Source organism: Eufriesea mexicana, unplaced genomic scaffold (assembly GCF_001483705.2).
Source record: "Eufriesea mexicana isolate 0111107269 unplaced genomic scaffold, ASM148370v2 scaffold302, whole genome shotgun sequence".
NCBI lineage: Eukaryota > Metazoa > Arthropoda > Insecta > Hymenoptera > Apidae > Eufriesea > Eufriesea mexicana.
In genome coordinates this window covers 520,652-541,328 of record NW_016908462.1, presented here as the reverse complement: position 1 = coordinate 541,328, position 20,677 = coordinate 520,652, and the positions used below count along the sequence as shown (strand labels likewise).

Sequence of the window (20,677 nt, the reverse complement as noted above, 5' to 3'; positions counted from 1 at the left end):
CTCCGCTCCGACTTTTGCGCCACCTATCGCCTCTGTCTAGTTCCATTTCGCTCTTTCTTTCACTCCCCGCGCGTACAATGCGGAGAAAGTTCCATCGGGGTATAAACCGACGCGTATGTAAATTCTCGAAATTCTATTTGCTTACGTTTTGTCCTTCCCCGAGCTGTTCCGTGGGCAAGAAGAATCGTTTTTAGCGAGATGCAGATATTTCCAGCTCGCCTGGGTATTATTCTGCGTTCGAGAGAAGAATCGCGGGTTGAGATTAAGCGTATCGTACAACACGTAGGAAATATACGTTCGTTGTAAAATAAATATAAAATAGACGTACACAACCCTGTGAAAATATCTTAGGACATAAAATATCTTTATCGACTCTGTAATACAGGGTTTCTTGGAACAGAATTGCCAAGATCTTAAAAACTTTGGCAGCTGTAAATTCGTGATTACCGTTATAAGCTTATAAAATTTCGATAAAGAGTTTGGAAATAATCGTTTAAGTCGTAGGTTTGATCTTTAACCCTTTCGTTACTAGGGTTATAGTCACCGCTACGAGACGTCACCTACTATAGTAACCGGCCACAAAAATTAAAGCAAGTGCTATCGTTTCGCTTAGCTCTCTTATTTTAATGGTCGGTTTTCCTTTTCTCTCTTTGTTTTTATTTTTTTTCCTTTTTTATCAAAAGACCTGACCCCAAATGTTAAAGACTACAGCACGTGTAATGCTTCCTGCGCTTTGGCACAGCGCTCCGTTCTACGAGAGGGACGCTATAACGAGATCTGCCTTAGCGAAAGGGTTAAACGGTTACTTGGATCATTCTCTAATTTGGCAAAAATACCATCGGAAAATTGTAAAACCTACGTCTTGGAAATATATATCCGACGTCAGAATCTCGTTCGTTTCCTGTCGTCTGTAACGCGATCAACGAGGCACGGAAAAGTAGGAAGCAGTCGCGTCGGCTGGCATTCGTAATTAGCATGGATGAATCGGTACCCTGGAATCGGGCAGGTAGAACCCTTGTCGCGACAACGTCGCGGGCTAATCGTGCGTGGAAGAGGCGAACCCCGTCTCTGGATGTCAGTGTCAGACCGTTCGATTCTTCTTCCGTGCGCTTGATAATGCATCCGCCAGGATGTCGGGCATGGAGGAAAGGCGCGACGCTGTTTCAGCGCGAGTCGCACGCGAGCTCGTCGGACGGCTGTCACTCATCGGCGCAATTTGTGTCGATGAGCCTGCGAGTCCGAGGAGGGAAGACCACTGAATCGTTTACGGGGTCCCATTAGCGCGGGGATTTTCGAGGGGTGCGAATCAGGGGTTCGAATTCCATTTCGAGCGTCGCACCCGGCGAGAAATCCGCTCCGTCTTTTGTCTAACGCGTCTCGATTTTATCGTTCAAGTGTTGGCTATTTTCAGCAGACCGAAGGTGTTGCAGACCTAAGGGTACATACGTAGGGGGCATTAACGACGAGATGTGACGTTGACTGAGAAACGAGCGAAATACGCGTACAGTTATCGACAAAAGTTAACCCCAGACCTGCTCCAAATAACTGTATTTAAATGCCAATTGATCAAGGAAATGCATCATTTAAAAACGAAATACGTTCAATATTTCGTGTATCACGTTCTGTGCTAGGTGTACCATTTGTGGTACACGTTAGACTTGTTAAATGAAAATATGTTTTGTGACAAATTTAATTCCGAGAAAAATATATTAACACTAAAAGAACGAGGCATTATGCAAAATTCAGTATAGAACAAAACACATAAACTTGTTTAACCCTTGCACTACGATGACGAGTCTAACTCGTTAGGAATTCTTCAAGTCGGATTTCGTGATTATAAGCCACGCTAATCACGCGATCCGAATTATGTTTCATACGTTTCAACGTGCACGAAATTCGAAAAATTTCTCAAATTTTTGTCCAATTCCATCGCTGCATGGAATAGGTATATAGCGATTAACTACGATTAAGTACCACTTCGATGTATACTTTTTCGCAATTAATCGTAGTACAAGGGGTTAATTATTATATATGCGATAATTATTAATTACGCGTGATGGTAGACATTTTGAAGCAAGGGGTGCATAAAAATGGCTTATTCGGGCAATGGCTGCAAAACGTCGCTACTCTTCTAGTTCTTTTTACTGACCGAAAATTTTTCAACTGACTGACTTTTACAGTCGAACCGATCGCAGTGCCACGTGTAGCACAAATGGTAATGACATATCGCGCGACAATATATAAATTTTTAGCCAAAACGACAAATGACCTGGAGACCATGTCAGACAAAAACGGCTTGGCATGGACGTGATATATAAAAATTCGCGCCACGTGAGACCCTGTTTCTCAATTGTTTATATTAAAATCCAAATTTTATTTCAATAGCGCGAAAAGACAGGCAATTTAATCGCTTTGGCTAGAATATCGTGTGAAACTGAAACAAGCGCGTCGTAGCAGAAAGGCGTGGTTCTTATATGGGTCCAACGTAAACATAGGTCAGGTTCGTGGTTAGTTTTCGTCAACTTATTCCCGTCTCAGTTGCGTGTTGTTCTTCTTCGCGTCTGGACGAAATGGCTTGACGTGTGACCGAGTCTGCTGTTAGTTATGGCACGCGTCATCCGAACTTAAATGCTAAGCCAAGCGATTAAGATTCGGAATTTTCGTTAGGTCCATCGATAATCTTCTTCTGCTAGAAAGTTATACGCTAAATGTCCTTTTAAAGAAATATCTCGGAGCGTGGAATTCGTGGTAGATCGAATGGTATATACCGATGCGATATTGAAGTCTAACGAACAAAAACGAAGCTAAAACTCTGCAATATCTCTTTAAAAGGACACGGCTTACGGCATTTACGATCCACGCGAAAATTCAACGGCTTATCTTGGCGCGACACTGTCCTTTTTCCAACGCGGTACATTCAGCCGACTATCCGATGCCGTTTAATAACGGCAGCAATGAATTCTCGAGTAGCCTCGTAATGCTATCTAATAAAGCTCGCGAGCCCAGGGATTTGAAACGCGAATTCCTCTCCAATGTCATGCCATCCAACTTATCCTCCGTGTAATTATCCGTACGGATATCGCGTATTTAATGAGCTGAATTAACGTGTCTCGTTCGCGTGTTTACAGAGGGTGAGGAGAATCACATAGACTACGGTCGTAAGCTGGATTAAGGACGGACATCATGGAGCGCTACGAGGAGGAAGGCGAGGACAGCGACAACGAGACAGACCCGGAACAGCTTCTGAACGAATGGCTCGGCGAGCTGGACAGCTTGACTGTGGTGAGTTTTTACGCCAACTTTACGTTTTATCGCTTCGCTTTATCGCCGCCGACGTCAATCGACGTCCAATTAACTGCCAACGGTCCACGGTGTCTAACCTGGACCGTTCGCGACCAGCTCGATGACCACTCGTAGGGAACCTGCGAAAAGTAGTGGAGTTCGGGAATAACCGTTCCGATCTGGAGTAAACGAGGGATAGATATGCATCTCGGCGCACGTCATAGGGAGATAGAAACTGACAAGTATCGCGTTCTATTTGAGCACGCTTTGCGCGTTGCATGGCTCCTGCCATTCCTCGCCTTTTGGCATACTGGCAGAAGTTGGTTGCGATTTTCTCATCTGTCATTTCCATTGGCATGGTCCAACTGACGGGGAGTCAACCCAACGCTTGACTCTGTTATCGAGTGTAGGAGAACACCCCAGAGGGACGGGGGTACCCGATATGGGCATATTTATCTTAGACCACTTCAGGTCAAGCAAGATACGAGATTCAGTCGTTAGTCTTCATGCCCATTTGGTCACTCACTCTTCCACACCCATTGACAAGCACCGTAGTGCAAGGTAATGCAAATCCCACTGGGTTCCGAGGGCACTATTGCGGTGGTGGGGTGAATGGTCCCGGTGTGGGCCCGCCAAATGCACCGAAGTTAGCCTCACCGCGCTGCGGACTATTGGTAGCATCAGTTTCATCGTGGTTTTTGGCGCTGATAACGTCAAAACTCGCATCAAACTTCCAAAGGAAAGTGACAAGTATCGCGTACGATTTCGGGGCTCGCCTGTGGGCTTATGCTCTATACCGGCTTCGCGAATAAGATGTTACAGTACTTTCTAGTGTCACCGCTGCGAGAAAACGCGTGTGCAGGTGTTGGACACGCGGCTTGGAAAAACCCTGTCCTCGCCGTTAAAGGATCATTGGACAAGTTGGACCTACCCTTGCGGGAGGCGCTCGCTTGGCCGAGGCTAGGTTGTCTAGCAACCTGGAGTCTCGTTAGAAGCGAGGGCCTGGAGGAAAGGGTGCTGCCAGCTTTTGCCTGGTCCAGGCAGGTTGGCGTTTGATCCTGGCATATACCGCCTGCTAATTATAATGATCGCAAGTTTTACCTTTAAAGAAACTGACAGGCTGCGTGTCACTGCCAAAGACGATGAGCCCCGTGGCACTTCGCTACTCGATCACTATCATTTGCCACGTAATCGAAATAATTCGGATCGCGACCGTATGAAAAACGAAGCATTACGTTTCGAGTGTTCTACAAAATGCACGGTTTCCGGCTACTCGCCACGCCATGCCATTCGCGCGTCCTCGTCCACGAGAGAGCTTCCGTCGCGCCGCTTCGTCGAATCGCGCGGATTTTCCCCGATTCGCAACCAAGTTCACGTACGGGACTGTCCGCGTGCCGGGAGTATAAATCTTAGGCACAATGAAAACGAGATTTCAATCTGCTCGTTCAGCGTAACGAATCGATTTTCACCGCCTGCTCGATGGCTGGCCGAGGCTTCGGCGCTCATGAGGACACAATGGCAGTCGCAGCGACAAATTGTCGACGATTCACGCGGCCAACAATCGCGATTCGAACTTTGACCGACCAGCCGTTCCTAGCACGGCCACTTACCGTCGCCTTCCGTCTCGCGTTTCCGCTCCAACTACGATCATCCGCGCCGTGAATTCGTTGCAGTCTTCTCTCGATTTTTCGCGATTATTTCTTCCCGCGTCGAGCGATTTCCATCTCCGTGTCCCGAATTCGATTTTTCTTCGCAATTCGAGCAGACTTCTAACTCGTGTGATGTACAGGCGTGTCTATGAAGTCCAAATGCGACGGAAGATATCGGGATTAAATTCTCGCAAGATCAAACTGCCTCGCTTCCTGCTTCGCATGGCAGGCCGTAGCGATTTGTCGGGTTTAAATTGAAGTTAAATCGCGAAGAGGGCGAGATACGCGTTCTTGAAGGGTTAAGAAGATCGTAACGAATGAGGCGCGATAGGATGGGAATAGCAATCGGAAGCCCTCGAGGTGGAAATTGAGGCTGTTGGTTCGTAAACGACGCGTGAAAATCGTGCAGCTCGTTAGGAAAGACGCAACCGTTTCCGAGTGAGCTGCTCGAGTGTATCTTCGCGGCGTCTCGCGGCGCGCCGCGGCGTCGCGCGATAGATACGAGAGCTCGAAGAGTTCACTCGTGCAGCAGAAGATAGATTAAACGTGTTCAAGTCGCGGCCAACGACCGAAAGAGTTTCTGCACTTGCACTTGCACTTGGAGCTGCTGTTTCAAACCGCGCGGCGGGAAATCGATAGCCACGCGTTGGATATCGCGGCCCGCGCTTCTCACTCGATCCCGTCGATCGTGTCGATCTCGAGATCCTCGCTCTATCGCCTGCCATTAATTCGCTCCGATTTTCCTCCCTCTCCCGATTTTCTCCACTCTTTTACCATTTCTTCGTTACTTTCAACGCGGTATATTCGTCGTGTATTCTCGCATCTTTCATCATTTGTCCTCCATTTTTCATATACTCTCGGATATTACCTGCCACCTTTATTATTCTCGACTTTGCTAGACCTTATTACACTCGTGGCAAACTTTATTTTTCTGGGAAATTTAATTAATCGAAATTTTTATCGTTAACAATATCGCAAACTTTTGGATTTTTAAAAGTAAAATTTGTATGTCTTTCCATGGTAAATTTTCTCGAGAAAAAGTTTCATCTTGTCGTTAATTCGTTTACTATAAGTTTCGTTATAACCAAAAATTAATTCTCGCGATTACTGTGCCTCCGTGTTTTATCAGAAATTATTTTCGACTTTGCTAGACCTTACACCAGTGGCAAACTTTATTTTTCTGGGAAATTTAATTAATCGAAATTTTCAGCGTTAACAATATCGCAAAATTTTGGTTCGGGATAAATTTGGATTTTTAAATATAAAATTCGTATTTCTTTAGACCTTACATCCGTCGCTAACTTTATTTTTCTAGGAAATTTAATTAATCGAAATTTTTAGCGTTAACAATATCGCAAACTTTTCGATTTTTAAAAGTAAAATTTGTATGTCTTTCCATGGTAAATTTTCTCGAGAGAAAGTTTCATCTTGTCGTTGATTCGTTTACTATGAGTTTCATTATAACCAAAAATTAATTCTCGCGATTACTGTTCCTCCGTGTTTTATCAGAAATTATTCTCCTATATTACCTGTTACCGTTATTATTCTTGACTTTGCTAGACCTTACACTCCTGGCAAACTTTATTTTTCTGGCAAATTTAATTAATCGAAATTTTTATCATTAACAATATCGCAAAATTCTGGTTCGGGATAAATTTGGATTTTTAAATATAAAATTCGTATTTCTTTCGATGGTAAATTTTCTCGAGGAAATGTTTCACCTTGTCGTTAATTCGTTTACTATAAGCTTCGTTATTTCCAAAAATTAATTCTCGCGATTACCGTTCCTCCGTGTTTCATCAGAAATTATATTTCGTCGTGATGATCTCTCGGTTTATAATTCGTCGCTGTTGTCGGAAGTCTGAATATCGCAGCTTTTTGTGCGCCGGCGTAAATGTACAACGTTTTGAATAGGTTGTAATAGACTGGGATTAACTTGACGGATAAAACGATAATGAAACGTAACTGAACGGTGTAACATGGTCTTTGCGTAACATGCTGCGTACATTAACGGTTTAGCTCGCGATATTAGCAGGTTCGGTGCTCTGCTTAATTATATTAGCCTGGCGCATTAGCCATTCGGGCTATTATTAGGACATTAGCAAGATTAGGATCCTAAGCTTGTACACTAGCATTTTTACCGGGATAATTAAAACGCCGATAGTGTCGTTTTTGGATTAAACTAAGCAAAGCTGAGGAATATTCGTTGTAAACGTTAACTTGTCTTCGGGTAACGAGTACTTTTTCAGCTTCGCGTTTTGTGGCTAGCTCCAACGTTTCTACGCTCGTTAAGCACTAAACGTATCGGTTTAGGATTTTTAGCTATATTAACCCTTTACACTGGACGATTTTTTGAATAAGAAAAGTAGGGATTTAAAAATTTTCTGCCACAAAGCTGACGATATTTTGTTCAGCAGTAAATAAGAAATCGAGTAATAATTAAAACGTAGAATTATTTGCATACCGTTACATTATCTTAAATTTGGTATATTAATTAATATCGATCTTCGAAATTTTATCTAATGGTGACTGACGGTCACCTCTCGAGTGCAAAGGGTTAACCCTGTGCAGACCAAAATCTGCGTGTCTAATAAAGAACAGCTCTCTTTAATAACAAAACAAGTTTATTCAATTGACATAATACACAAGGTTTCTCTCAATTATAACACTCAACGTCTCGACTACATATACTATTCTCGGCTACACCCCGTCTGCCTGCCTCGCGCCCTTGCATCCCTATTTAAAGCCAGATCTACTCTGCATTGCATGAGAGAAGTCATCTGAGAAACTTGTAAGACCGAATCCCCACCAATCAGCCCAACTATTCTAACATCATGGCAGAAGTAGAGTAAAACGCTTCCCTTATTGGTAGAACTGATCCCTTCCTATTAGCCCGGTCATAGAACACCATGTGACAAAGAAAGCGAGAGAAGCAACGAGACAAAGTGAGACAGACGCAAAACATAGATACAAGAGCGTAGACTCGTCCCAAAATATAGTAGTGCTTCCAGTTCATTGTATTGGGTTGGCAAGAAAGTACTTTCGGCTTTTTAGTGTGAAATAAAACTCAATTTTTTCTATACAGTAAATAAAATTTTAATCGGTCAAATATCTTCCATTCTATTCGATGACCTTTTGCCATCTTTCTGATAAATTCATGATCCCGCGCTCATAGAATTTCTGGTCCTTATCTGCAAAAAACTTAACCAAGTGCGTAAATCTCAGAAGGTCGACCAGCACGTTGTGGGTATCTTTCAGTGAAAAATATTCGGAACGAAATTTTTTAAACTAATTCTGACACGTGCGTTCTGTTAAACAATCAACACCATAAACTCCTCGTATCTCTTTGCGAGCCTCAGCCGCATTCTTGCCTTTATGAAAATGAAAAAGTAAAATGTGTCGAAAATGCTTATTTTTGCACTCCATGTTAAGACTGACCGTGAACTGACAGTTATAAACGAAATTACACGGAATTTCACGAAATATCAACCTAAAGGTATCGACTACCACATCTCGAAAGAAAAAAATTCGAACATTGACAAAAGAATAACTAAACAAGCATAACATTATTTACCGATGCAAACCGAAATTACTTTCTTGCCAACCCAATAAGTTAACTCTGAGATAACATTTCTTTCGCGGATATCTTACGTCTATGTTAACGTATCACGTTATCGAACTTGGAGATAGTAGTTTTGGGAGTGTCATAAAAGAGTGGGTATTACTAACGAGGGTACAGGCGGTGCAAGTACCCCTCTTGCCTCGCAACCGAACGAGATGACTTCTCTCATGCAACGCATAGTATCTCGTTCTGTACACACGCTTTCTCTCTCAATCATTCTACAGACATTCCGACAAAATGGCGGTATCATTTGTTCTTTCTGCGCCAAACACCCGATATAGTCGTTCGCTGCTTCTTGCTTTTCAAGGAGCCGCCCAAACGCTTCCATGAGCTTCGTACGCTCATATTCACCTCGTCCAAGCCGATGCAGCTGTTTATTATTTGATAGAGTCCTTCGTCATTCGCCACCCTACAGTACTCTACACATACCTATTCTTACCATAAGGGGTCAAATGACCTCGACACTTGTGAAATAAACTTCCGAAAAATTTTTCGAAAAAGTTATTAATTTATTAAAGCAAATAATTCGCAACGTACGTTCAGAGCGTTGAGTCGCCAATTGGAATTGCAGAGACCATGCAGGAAGCGGTTCGCGTAATTATGAAAGAATAGATGGTAAAGGTATTATCGTGAATCGCGGACGACCCAGTATCGGTGAAAGTTTAGACAATGAAAGCAGCGTTATTGAACGACGTCGTAACAAAACAAATAGTCCGATCGAAAGTACAGGAAAGTATGTCGAAGCGTCAATTTGATCAGCTCTGGCCATGTTTTGCGCAAGATCTACGACACGCTACGATAGCGTCAACTTACCTTTCTTGTTATTTTCTCGCTTCGGTGATCAGCGTCGTTTCGTCGCCTCTACTCCTCTCAACTCGCTAATTCTGTTTGATATTTATTCCACGGCCGTTTTATTACTTCCGTAAATGTAACTTCTGCCTCGAAGCCATTGGATAACTTTATATTTCCTGCTTTTTATTCGCAGTTCAATTTAATTTCCCGAAATGGAGACACCCGAGAATTTTCTTTTATTAATTTTGAATTAGCCGCCGGTTGGACGAGCCACCTATATGCTAGACTCGATAAGCTCGGTAAATAACGAGTTATTCTGCGTACGCAGAATAATCGCGACTCTCGCAAATATCGCGGTTTATTGCCGGCTGCTATAAAACATTTCGTCATAACACGCAGCGTACGGAAAAGTTGGACAAATATCTATCGGCTTGCCGATTTATCGCTACGGTAAATCTATAGGTATCCACCAGATCTTGAACAAGCTCCACATCTACCGATCCAAATTAAAATAAAATCCACAATCGAGAGTTTGAAAAAGAAATAAAGTTATTCGAAAACTAATACGAATCCTGGATGAAATCAACGCTAATTTGGGGAAAAATAGCTTCGCTTTTCCAATTCGGGAAATAGATAAAATAAACGCTAATTTGGGAGGAAATATCTTTTTGTTTTCAACTCGGGAAATAGATCAAATCAACGCTAATTTTGGTAAAAAATATGTTCGTCTTTTCAACAATTCGGAAAACACAAATGTAGTAAAAAATACCTTCGTCTTCCCAAAAATTCGCGAAATAGAAATATCGTAAAAAATACTCTTGTCTTCCCCAAAATTCGGAAAACAGAAATATGGTAAATAATACCTTCGTCTTCCCAAAAATTCGAAAAACCGAAATATCGTAAAAAATACCTTCGTCTTTCCAATAATTCGGAAAACAGAAATATTGTAAAAAATGCCTTCGTCTTCCCAAAAATTCGCGAAATAGAAATATCGTAAAAAATACTCTTGTCTTCCCCAAAATTCGGAAAACAGAAATATGGTAAATAATACCTTCGTCTTCCCAAAAATTCGAAAAACCGAAATATCGTAAAAAATACCTTCGTCTTTCCAATAATTCGGAAAACAGAGATATTGTAAAAAATACCCTTGTCTTCCCAAAAATTCGCGAAATAGAAATATCGTAAAAAATACTCTTGTCTTCCCAAAAATTCGTGAAATAGAAATATCGAAAGAAATACCTTCGTTTTCCTAAAAATTCGGAAGACAGAAATATCGTAAAAAATACCTTCGTCTTCCCCAAAATTCGGAAAACAGAAATATGATAAAAAATACCGTCGTCTTTCCCAAAATTCGGAAAACAGAAATATGGTAAAAAATACCGTCGTCTTTCCCAAAATTCGGAAAACAGAAATATGGTAAAAATACCGTCGTTTTTCCCAAAATTCGGAAAACAGAAATATGGTAAAAATACCGTCGTCTTTCCCAAAATTCGGAAAACAGAAATATCGTAAAAAAAAATTTCCTTCGAATTATTCGGATTTTGTAGTAGAACCGCGAATGCGGGCAAAGGTAGCATTGCGTGTGTAACAATAGAGCCGACTGGCGTGTGCGCGCGTACGGGAAGGTGTTCGATTATCTGTCTAGCGCGATGCGCGCGCCGGATCCTTCCTGTCCGAGAGCGGAAAGGTGAGAGAGCTTTTGCACTTGCACTTGGCGGTGCATCGGAGGTCGGTCAAGGCGCCTGTGCACAGATCGATAACCCGGCAACGCGGAATGGATAACGTTGCAGCGTGGTCGGTGACCCCGGCACAGCCTGCTCCGGGACATCGGAGCGCGTTTGCCAGGCTCGATCGTCGAAAAGCCGAGGGTGGCCCGGGCCTTTTGTCCGATATTTTTTCCCGAATTACATTTCAACCGGATACCGGTTCGATTGATTAATGAATCGAGCACCTCGATACCGTACCTCGATACAGTGCTACGGTACCGTACCTCGCCGCTCTGCCGCTTAAACGCCATTATTTTGATTAATAACCAGCCTCGGCTCTTTAATGCTCCGACTCTTCGAGATAACGCCGATAGAGACTCCGTGTTTCGATTTTGTTCGTCGGAATACGCGAACGAAGATTGTACCAACCAAGGTACACGCGTCGCTCGCGTAAGAGGTAACTTGGACGAGTATGGTTCTATAATTTATAGGTACGGGACTTTCATGGCGTAGAATGTTGATCGAACAGGGTATGTAGGGCGAGGGAAAGGTCGAAATTAATTACTATGGGAGTAGGCTGGACTAGGAAATCGACTAATTGAAATTGGTGGGACGTTCGGTCACGAATCTACCTATTCCTTTTTAGCAGTGTTACTAGGCTAGGGACTTTTTGGTTCACCCGCAGAGGCGCATGCTGTACTAAATCATCGACGTTTCTTTCGTGTTTTCGAACCTCGAAACGTATCACGTTTTCGTTGAAATTTATTAATTCTTTTAATTCTGCAGAATTCGCGCGACTTCTCCCGTTATTTGGTACATTTCCGTCCGGTGAATTGGTACTCGTGAAAATCGCGAAATGAAGAATATTTCAGGAATTAATTACCATGGGAGTAGGTTGGGCTAGGAAATCGACTAATTGAAATTCGTGGGATGTTCGATCACGAATGTATCTATTCGTTTTTAGCAGTGTTACTAGGCTAGGGACTTTTCGGTTTACCCGCAAAGGCGCACGGTGTATCAAATCGTGATTTCGAATCTCGAGACATGTCACATTTTCGACGAAATTTATTAATCCTTTTAATTCTGCAGATTCGCACAGCTTCTCCTGTTATTTTAGCAGTGTTACTAGGCTAGGGACTTTTCGGTTCACTCGCAAAGGCGCACACGGTGCACCATATCATTTCGAACCTCGAAACGTGTCACGTTTTCGTCGAAATTTAATAATTCTTTTAATTCCACAGTATTCCCGCGACTTCTTCTGTTATTTGGTACATTTCTGTCCGGTGAATTTGAACTCGCGAAGATCGTGAAACGGAGAATAATGGCAGACAATCGCGGACGCGTATGCGTATTTCTCGCTTGATGATTCTGTTGCACGTCACGTATAAGATTTCTCTCTAGAACAGCGAGTTGCACAATTGGATTCCGAGAATGCAGATGAAACTGCAGCGATGTTAATTTGTACTCTCAATAGCGAATGCAGCGCTTAATTGGCATACATCGCGTATCATTGTTGTTGCCTCTGCTGTCGGGAAAGGATTAATCTGCTCTGTTATTATTCATTTTTATCGTATCGCCGTGCTAACTGAACCTTTCCAAGCCACGGCCCCCTTTCATTTTCCAACGTATCGGTGATATGTATTGCCGAGCTTGGTAGTTTCTAGTAATCAATTCCGAAGCTACGACTGCTCGTTATCTTATCTAAAATTCGCTTTTTAATTCCAGCATTGTTTCTCGCTACCCCATTCTAGCGCTATCTAATATTTCAAACACAAGTTTCCACGGCGCGTGTACATCGAATTATCTTCGCCAAGTATATTACCGACCCGATGCAGCTCTCTGTTTTACCCGTCAACAGTAAAGTTTCCTACACACCTGCTAGCGCGCTCACGACCTTCGGGATTTAAATACGCGTGGCGCGAATGCAGCTTCGAGCAGGGAATATCGTTTAACGTTATAAAAATTAAATCATTATCCTGCTAAATAATATTCTTTTCATTATTTATACGTTTAATTTTTTTCAATTAAATATCTCGAATTTTGGATACCGATTTAAACAGAATTTAAATTTTTAATTTAAATATTTATCGATTTAATAAAATTCCTATATTTCTTCTTTTTTACAATTTTTAATTTTCAGCGATGACAGTTGGATTTAATTAAATTTATCGTATTTCCACGTTCCTCTGTTGATACGCGGATTTATGCATCTTCGTCGTGTTTCACGGCGATTTTATTGCCGGCAATGGTTAATTAATTAAAACCTTTCTCGGTACATTAATAACATCGCTCAGACCTTGACATAATAAATGTTGTGTTGTACCAAATGACGAGGTACGCTCACCGTAAAATAGACAAATGTCCGAGGACTTCCGGCGACTATTAGTATGCGGGCTTCGTTGTATCCGCATCCGTGCGGCTCTTCTTAGCATCGTTAATCACGACGATAGCCTTTGTTCGTCGATATTACTATATCCGGTTATAATTCCTGACGATTTCATTGACGGAACGAGAGATTTCCTGGAATCGATATTAATCGAGTTATTTTCGAATCAGCGTTCCATCTCAATGCTCTTCCCCCCAAAAAATAGCTCCCATTCCAATTACGCCGTGATGAACATCGCGGCGATTTCTCAAGTGCGATTCCAGCAATCGGAGAGCGATAATTGGGTAACCGCGTGACCCTGTTACTTCCGCGCGATTCGTTCGAAGAAAAGGTCAGTCCGTTAAAAAGGATTTCAGGTAACCCCCCGGTCGGTGCTCGATAATTGACCCAAACGAGGTTTGTTACCGCCGCAAACTCTGTAACGGAAGAACCCTTACGTCCATCGAGAAGCATCGGATTTCTACAGCCTAGAGCTTCTACACCGTGTTACCATTAACCTCGTTTCCGTTATCCATTCCGTCCGTGATAATTGATCGAAATTATTTTTCCATACCGACCACGCAGACGCAGAAGGACGTAAGAAAATCGTGACAGTGGACGTGAAGAACTTATTAACCTTTTGACTACCAAGTCGAAATCACGTGTTAACTCAGGACACCGAGTATCTTCATTTTTCAAAGCATATAATGGCAAAATAATAATAAATTGGTGATATAAGACAACATTCTTATCCAATAGACGATTTATCTTATTGGCAGTCACGGGTGACCATCTCGGTAACGATTAAGAATTGATTAACTGTCAATTTTCATTCAATTTTTACAATTGAAAGTAGTTCAAGCGATCCGGTCACCTAGACCACTATGGCGTCACAGAAGAAACAGTGGCCGGTCATATATGATCAACGTGGCAGTCAAAGTGTTAACGCGATATAAATTGGCGCCATTGTCCGAACGGACATTCAATGGAAGAATTTCGAGCGTGATCGACGAACTCGATGCACCTGGTTTCGAAACCTAGGTCCCTTTGTTGGTTTTTGGCCGGGTCCGCTGTCGTCGGTGAAAAGAACGCATAGAAAAGCGGCGAAAAGAAGAGCGAACGTGGCCGGAATAGTCGAGGTAGCGGGTCAGACCACGTGCCCAAGAGCAGCTGCAGTGTGACAAGGCCTTCTTCCTCTGCCATGGACTCCCTCGTATCCTCGTAAGGTGATCCTCTCTTCCGTGTCTCGGAGAGGCTTCTGTTTTCGTCAGCCTCGAGATCAGGCGGACCTTTATCCCTGTGCCTTGTCGCTGGCCAATGGATCACGCAGGCTTTAGGATCTTTAGGATCTATCTGGAAAAACCATTTCGTTTTCCGACTCCTCGAGATCAGGCGGACCTTTATCCCTGTGCCTTGTCGCTGGCCAATGGATCACGCAGGCTTTTAGGATCTTTAGGGTCTATCTGGAAAAACCATTTCGTTTTCCGAGGTGTTCGTTTAGCCGTTTGCGGACGGAACGATTCGAAGTTAACGTGGAGTCGCGTTGCTACCACGATAGGCATTTCAAATTGCCAGTACACGTTTCTGTTTAGCCGTTATTTTATTTATAGCACCCCAAGATGCCAAATTCTAGACATATGTGGCCATAGCGGTGCGTTTATGTGAGACATATATACACTTACTGACAAAAGTTAAGAAACAACGTAATCATTTCGGAATTTCGGTATATTCTTTATCTTCTAAGATACATAGGTTGAAAGTAAAAATAGAAATATGTATTAGAAGGATTAACAATACAGTACACTCTTTGTTTCAATGTTTAAAGGGAACATTGAAAATTTACAAGAGATAGGACATATCTTAAATTTTGTGGGTAACCCTGGTTAGCTATTACCAGGTCTCATCACGTGGAGGTGGCTACGCATCGAGACCCAGACATGCGCCCTAGTGACGCAACCTGCTGGCGCTATCTGTATCTAAGGTAGCCATATCGTGTCTTACAAAGGGCATTTCGATCCGGTATACTAAAACTTTAATGTCGCAACGCAAAGATATTTTATTTCAACAGACTCTGATGACAGTTTCTGGCCAATTTCGCGATTTTGTATCAGGAGAACATGAAATGACAGGAGATCGCTCGCCGAGACACTTCCAAGAAATGACGACACTTCCAAGAAATGACAACACTTCCACGAATTCTCGGACAATACCTTTGCCGTCTGGAAGAAAAGTTTCTAGCCGATTTCGCGATTTTGTATTAGGAGAACATGATATGACAGGAGATCGCTCGCCGAATCAGTTCCAAGAAATGACGTCACTTCCAAGAATTCTCAAACAATACTTTTGCCGCCTGGTCGGAAAATTTTCGGCCGATTTTACGATTTTGTACCAGGATAACATAACATGACTGGAAGTCGCTCGTCGAGCCAGTTCCAAGAAATTACGTCATTTCCAGGAATTTCCGGACAATACTTTTGCCGCCAGTTGGACAATACTTTTACCACCAGTTGGACAATACTTTTGCCACCAGTTGGACAATACTTTTGCCACCGCTGGACAATACTTTTGCCGCCATTTGGACAATACTTTTCCCGCCATTTGGACAATACTTTTCCCGCCATTTGGACAATACTTTTCCCGGCACGGGACAATACTTTTGCCACATCTATCGATAATATTTTTGCTTCCTCGAAGAAAAATATCTGGCCGATTTCGCGACTTTGTACTAGGATAACATGACTTAACAGGAGGTCGCTCGTCGAGACAGTTCCAAGAAATGACGTCATTTCCAAGAATTCTCGGACAATACTTTTGCAGCCTCGGCGAGAATTTTTCGGCCGATTTTGCAACTTTGCACTAGGGTAACATGATATGATAGGAGGTCGTTCATTGAGAGAGTTCCAAGAAATGACGTCATTTCCAAGAATTCTCGGACAATACTTTTGCAGCCTCGGCGAGAATTTTTCGGCCGATTTTGCAACTTTGCACTAGGGTAACATGATATGATAGGAGGTCGTTCATTGAGAGAGTTCCAAGAAATGACGTCATTTCCAAGAATTCTCGGACAATACTTTTGCAGCCTCGGCGAGAATTTTTCGGCCGATTTTGCAACTTTGCACTAGGGTAACATGATATGATAGGAGGTCGTTCATTGAGAGAGTTCCAAGAAATTACGTCATTTCTAAGAATTCTCAGATAATACTTTTACAGCCTGGCCGTAAAATATTCGGCCGATTTCGCGACTTGGTACTAGGATAACAGGACATGACAGGAGGTCGCTCGTCGAGACAGTTCCAAGAAATGACGTCATTTCCAAGAATTTTCAGACAATACTTTTACAGCCTGGCCGTAAAATATTTGGCCGATTTCGCTACTTTGTACTAGGATAACATGACATGACAGGAGGTCTCTCGTTGAGTCATTTCCGAGAATTGTCGTCATTTCCAAGAATTCTCCGGACAATGCCTTTGCAGCACGGCCAGAAATTTTCAGCTGATTTTGTCTCTTTGTATTAGGGTAACATAACATGATAGGAGGTTGCTTGCCGACCTATTCCATGATTTTACATCATCTCCAACAATTCTCTGGACAGTACTTTTTCTACTTTACAGTACATTTTAATAATTTTACTTACCTTATACTTACCTTATACTTACCTTGCTTACTTACCTTCCCTTACTTGGATTCCTTTCCTTACTTACAAGGAGTGTACAAGTCCTTCGGGTCACCGATTTATTTGAAACTTTGCAGTTTTGTAGATATCGTCATGCAATTTAAGAAAATATATTATTATAGCCGCAATTTCTAAATAGTTTTTAAGATATTTGCGATTGCAGTTTTATTACATCGTTAATTAAGTATTTATTTCCAATATGTTTCAAGTTAAGTTGTGGCGTAACTGGGACGATCGAGAATTGATGTACTTGAAAGACCGGGGTTCGATTCCCATCGATAGTTTTGATAATTTTTTTAAATATATTTTTTGTTTTGTATTTATTTTTCGCTTATGAAAACATTGTAAATATATAATTATAAATAAAATGTCTTAATAAAAAAAATTATATTCTACGCTTTCTTATGCTAGTATATATTTATTACAAAATAATAAGAATATTATGCAAGAAAAATACTTTTCCACAGCAATCCTATTTACTACAAAAAATACAAAACTATCGCTCGTGTAAGTATTAATTATTAAATTAAACATTGTATAAGAATGTTTCCTACAATTCCACATTTGCTGTGCAGCTATAAATGTTCATAAATTAATTAGAAAAGCTTGTAGATTTATTAATTTTCTACTGCTGAATAAATCAAAATTTTACGGCCTACGATCAGCGCCATCTATGATTTGGGCTCAAAAAGCAAGAAAGTGATAGGAACATAGAATAATAGAATAGAATAGACGAGGAGGTCGTCGAAGAGCTGATCACGTGACTGACAAGGACAGAGAGGGGATAGAAAAGGATAGAAGGGCTCCGACAGTGAAAAATTAATTAATTACTCAATTTCTGTAATTAATTTATAAACTTTTATAATTTCATTGCAAAGCTGGGACTCCAGGGTACATTCTTATATAATTTTCGTAAAGAATTTAACTCTAAATTATTAGTTATTAATTTTTGTTTGATGGCGTCTATGATTTCGTAACGGCGACCATCACGATCTTCCGTGAAAATATTTAATACTAAACTAAACTAGAATCAAAATGTGATATAAAGTTATACGAGAAGATTCGCAAGAACATTGTTTTTATAATGAGTGCATAAAGTTTCATAAATTAATTGCGTAAAGGATAGTAATTAATGAAAAAACAATGGCGTCTTCGACAGTCCTCGACAACAATTCAAACACTGTGCAGAACAATTATTAATAATTAATTAATTGGGGACAACTTTCTATCGAAAAATATATTGGAAAGTTCTTAAAGGATCTGCCTTTACGATGCAATTATAAAAGTTCATAAATTAATCATAGTTATCGAGTAATTAGTGAATTTACCACTGCCGATTTGATTTATTAAAATATATACGGAGCACATAACCAGAGTTAGTAAACTGACATCAGAGCCGTCTACGATTTTAAACCCGAAGCTCAATTTTCGCAACGAGAACATAGATGGCTCTGATATCAGTTTACTAACTCTGGTTATATGCTCCGAATATATTTTAATAAATCAAGTCGGCAGTGGAAAATTCACTAATTACTCAATATCTGTAATTAATTTAAGAACTTTTATAATACCATCGTAAAGCCAGATCCTTCACGAACTTTCACATATATTTTTCGATAGAAATTTGTCCCTAATTAATTAATTATTAATTATTATTTTACGGTGTGTTTGAATTGTTGTCGAAGACGCCATTGGTTTTTCAGTAATTACTATTCTTTACGCAATTAATTTATGAAACTTTGTGCACTCTTTAGAAAGACAGTGTTCTTGCGAATCTTCTCATATAACTTTTGATCACATTTTGCTTCTAGTTTCGTTTAGTATTAAATATTTTCACGAAAGATCGTGATGATCGCCGTTGCGAAATCATAGACGCCATCAAACAAAAATTAATAACTAACAATTTAGAGTTAAATTCTTTACGAAAATTATATAAGAATGTAGCCTGGAGTTCTAGCTTTGCAATGAAATTATAAAAGTTCATAAATTAATTAACAGAATAGAGTAATTAATTAATTCTTCACTGTCGGAGTCCTTCTATCCTTTTCTATCTCCTCTCTGTCCTTGTCTGCCACGTGACGAGCTCTTCGGCGACCTCCTCGCCTATTCTATATTCCTATCACTTTCTTGATTTTTGAGCCCAAATCATAGATGGCGCCGATCGCAGACGGTAAAATTCTTATTTATTCGGCACTAGAAAATTAATAAATTCCCAAGTTTTTCTAATTAATTCATGAACATTTATAGCTGCACAGCAAAGTTGGAATTATAGGCAATATTTATATGCAATATTTAATTTAATAATTAGTACTTACATGAGCGATAGCGCTTGTATTTCCTATAGTAAATAAGATTGCTGTAGAAAAATGTTTTTCTTCGATAATATTCTTATTATTTTGTAATAAATATATGCTTGTATAAGAATGCGTAAAAAATACATTATTTTAATAAGAAATTTTATTTAGAATTTTTTCATAGGCGAAAAATGAACACAAAATTAAAAATAGATTAAAAAACTACCAACCATGGGACGGGAATCAAACCACGGTCCTTCAGCACAAAAATTTTCGACTATCGCCGTTAGGCCACGACAGCACTTGTATAATGCTGGAAATAAATCTGTAATTAAGGAAGTGATGAAATTTTAATTGTAAATATCTCAAAAACTATTGAGTAGTTGCCACTATAATGATATATTTTCTTAAAATGCATGACGATATCTACAAACCTGCAGTTTCAATTAAATCGGTTACCCGAAGCAATTGCACTCTCCTTGCTAGCTTAATTCCTCTTCATTCAAATATCTTTTAAACAGATCTTGTCCGCTCTCTATTTTCAGATTCCAAAAAGAACACTGAAAATTTACAAGAGGTAGAAAATATCTTAAACTTTGTGCGTAGCTCTTAGCTTAGTATTGTTTTGCAGAGAAAAATCTTTGGAAAACGATACCAATTACCAGGTCTCACCACGAGGAGGTGGCTACGCATCGAGACCCGACATGCGTCCTAGTGGCGCAGCCTGCTGGCGCTACCTGTATCAAAGGTACCCTAATCTAACTTGGAGCGAATTAAGTTAAAATTACTCTACTGACACTTTATTATATTTCGTGTCTTACAAAAGGGGTTTCGGTTCGGTATACTGAAACTCTACTGTCGCAGGGCTAAGATATTTTCAAGTTCCCATAAAAATTGGGAATGAAATATCAAACACGCGAGCAAGTTAAAAATCGCGATCGCGCCCGAACGAGTTCGCGATTATTCGAAAGACCGACTAGCCTTGGCGATGTACTCCCGTGTACAGAGATAACTTCATACCTCGGCACCCTCCCGATCGGGCCTAGCTCAGTTCCAGTCACTGTCGCACTCGCCAAGACTTACACGTGGACCAAGGATAGTCCCTGAATCAATGAAACTTCTAGTGTCAACGCGAGGGCCCTGCTGGGCGGTTGCCGGCCAAGACAGACACTTCGCATCCCAGCCACACGGGGTAGAACTTAATCATCCCTGTGGTCTAACCGTAGATGGTACTAGTCCGTCAGCCAGCATGTGCCCGAGCCCAAGTCGCGTACGACTTAGGCAGCGGACCGCC

At 41.1% G+C, this 20,677-nt stretch overlaps 1 protein-coding gene across 1 annotated transcript in view; it reads left to right on the top strand.

Annotated features, from left to right (window-relative positions):
• Positions 1-3,133: 3,133 nt before the first annotated feature.
• LOC108555816 (amyloid beta A4 precursor protein-binding family B member 1-interacting protein) overlaps positions 3,134-20,677 on the top strand; it is a 179,671-nt gene continuing 162,127 nt past the window's right edge. Inside the window, exon 1 of the mRNA XM_017911641.1 lies at positions 3,134-3,282. Within this exon, the coding sequence (XP_017767130.1) occupies positions 3,184-3,282 (99 nt within the window). The 5' untranslated portion in view covers positions 3,134-3,183. The remainder of the gene's footprint in view (positions 3,283-20,677) is intronic.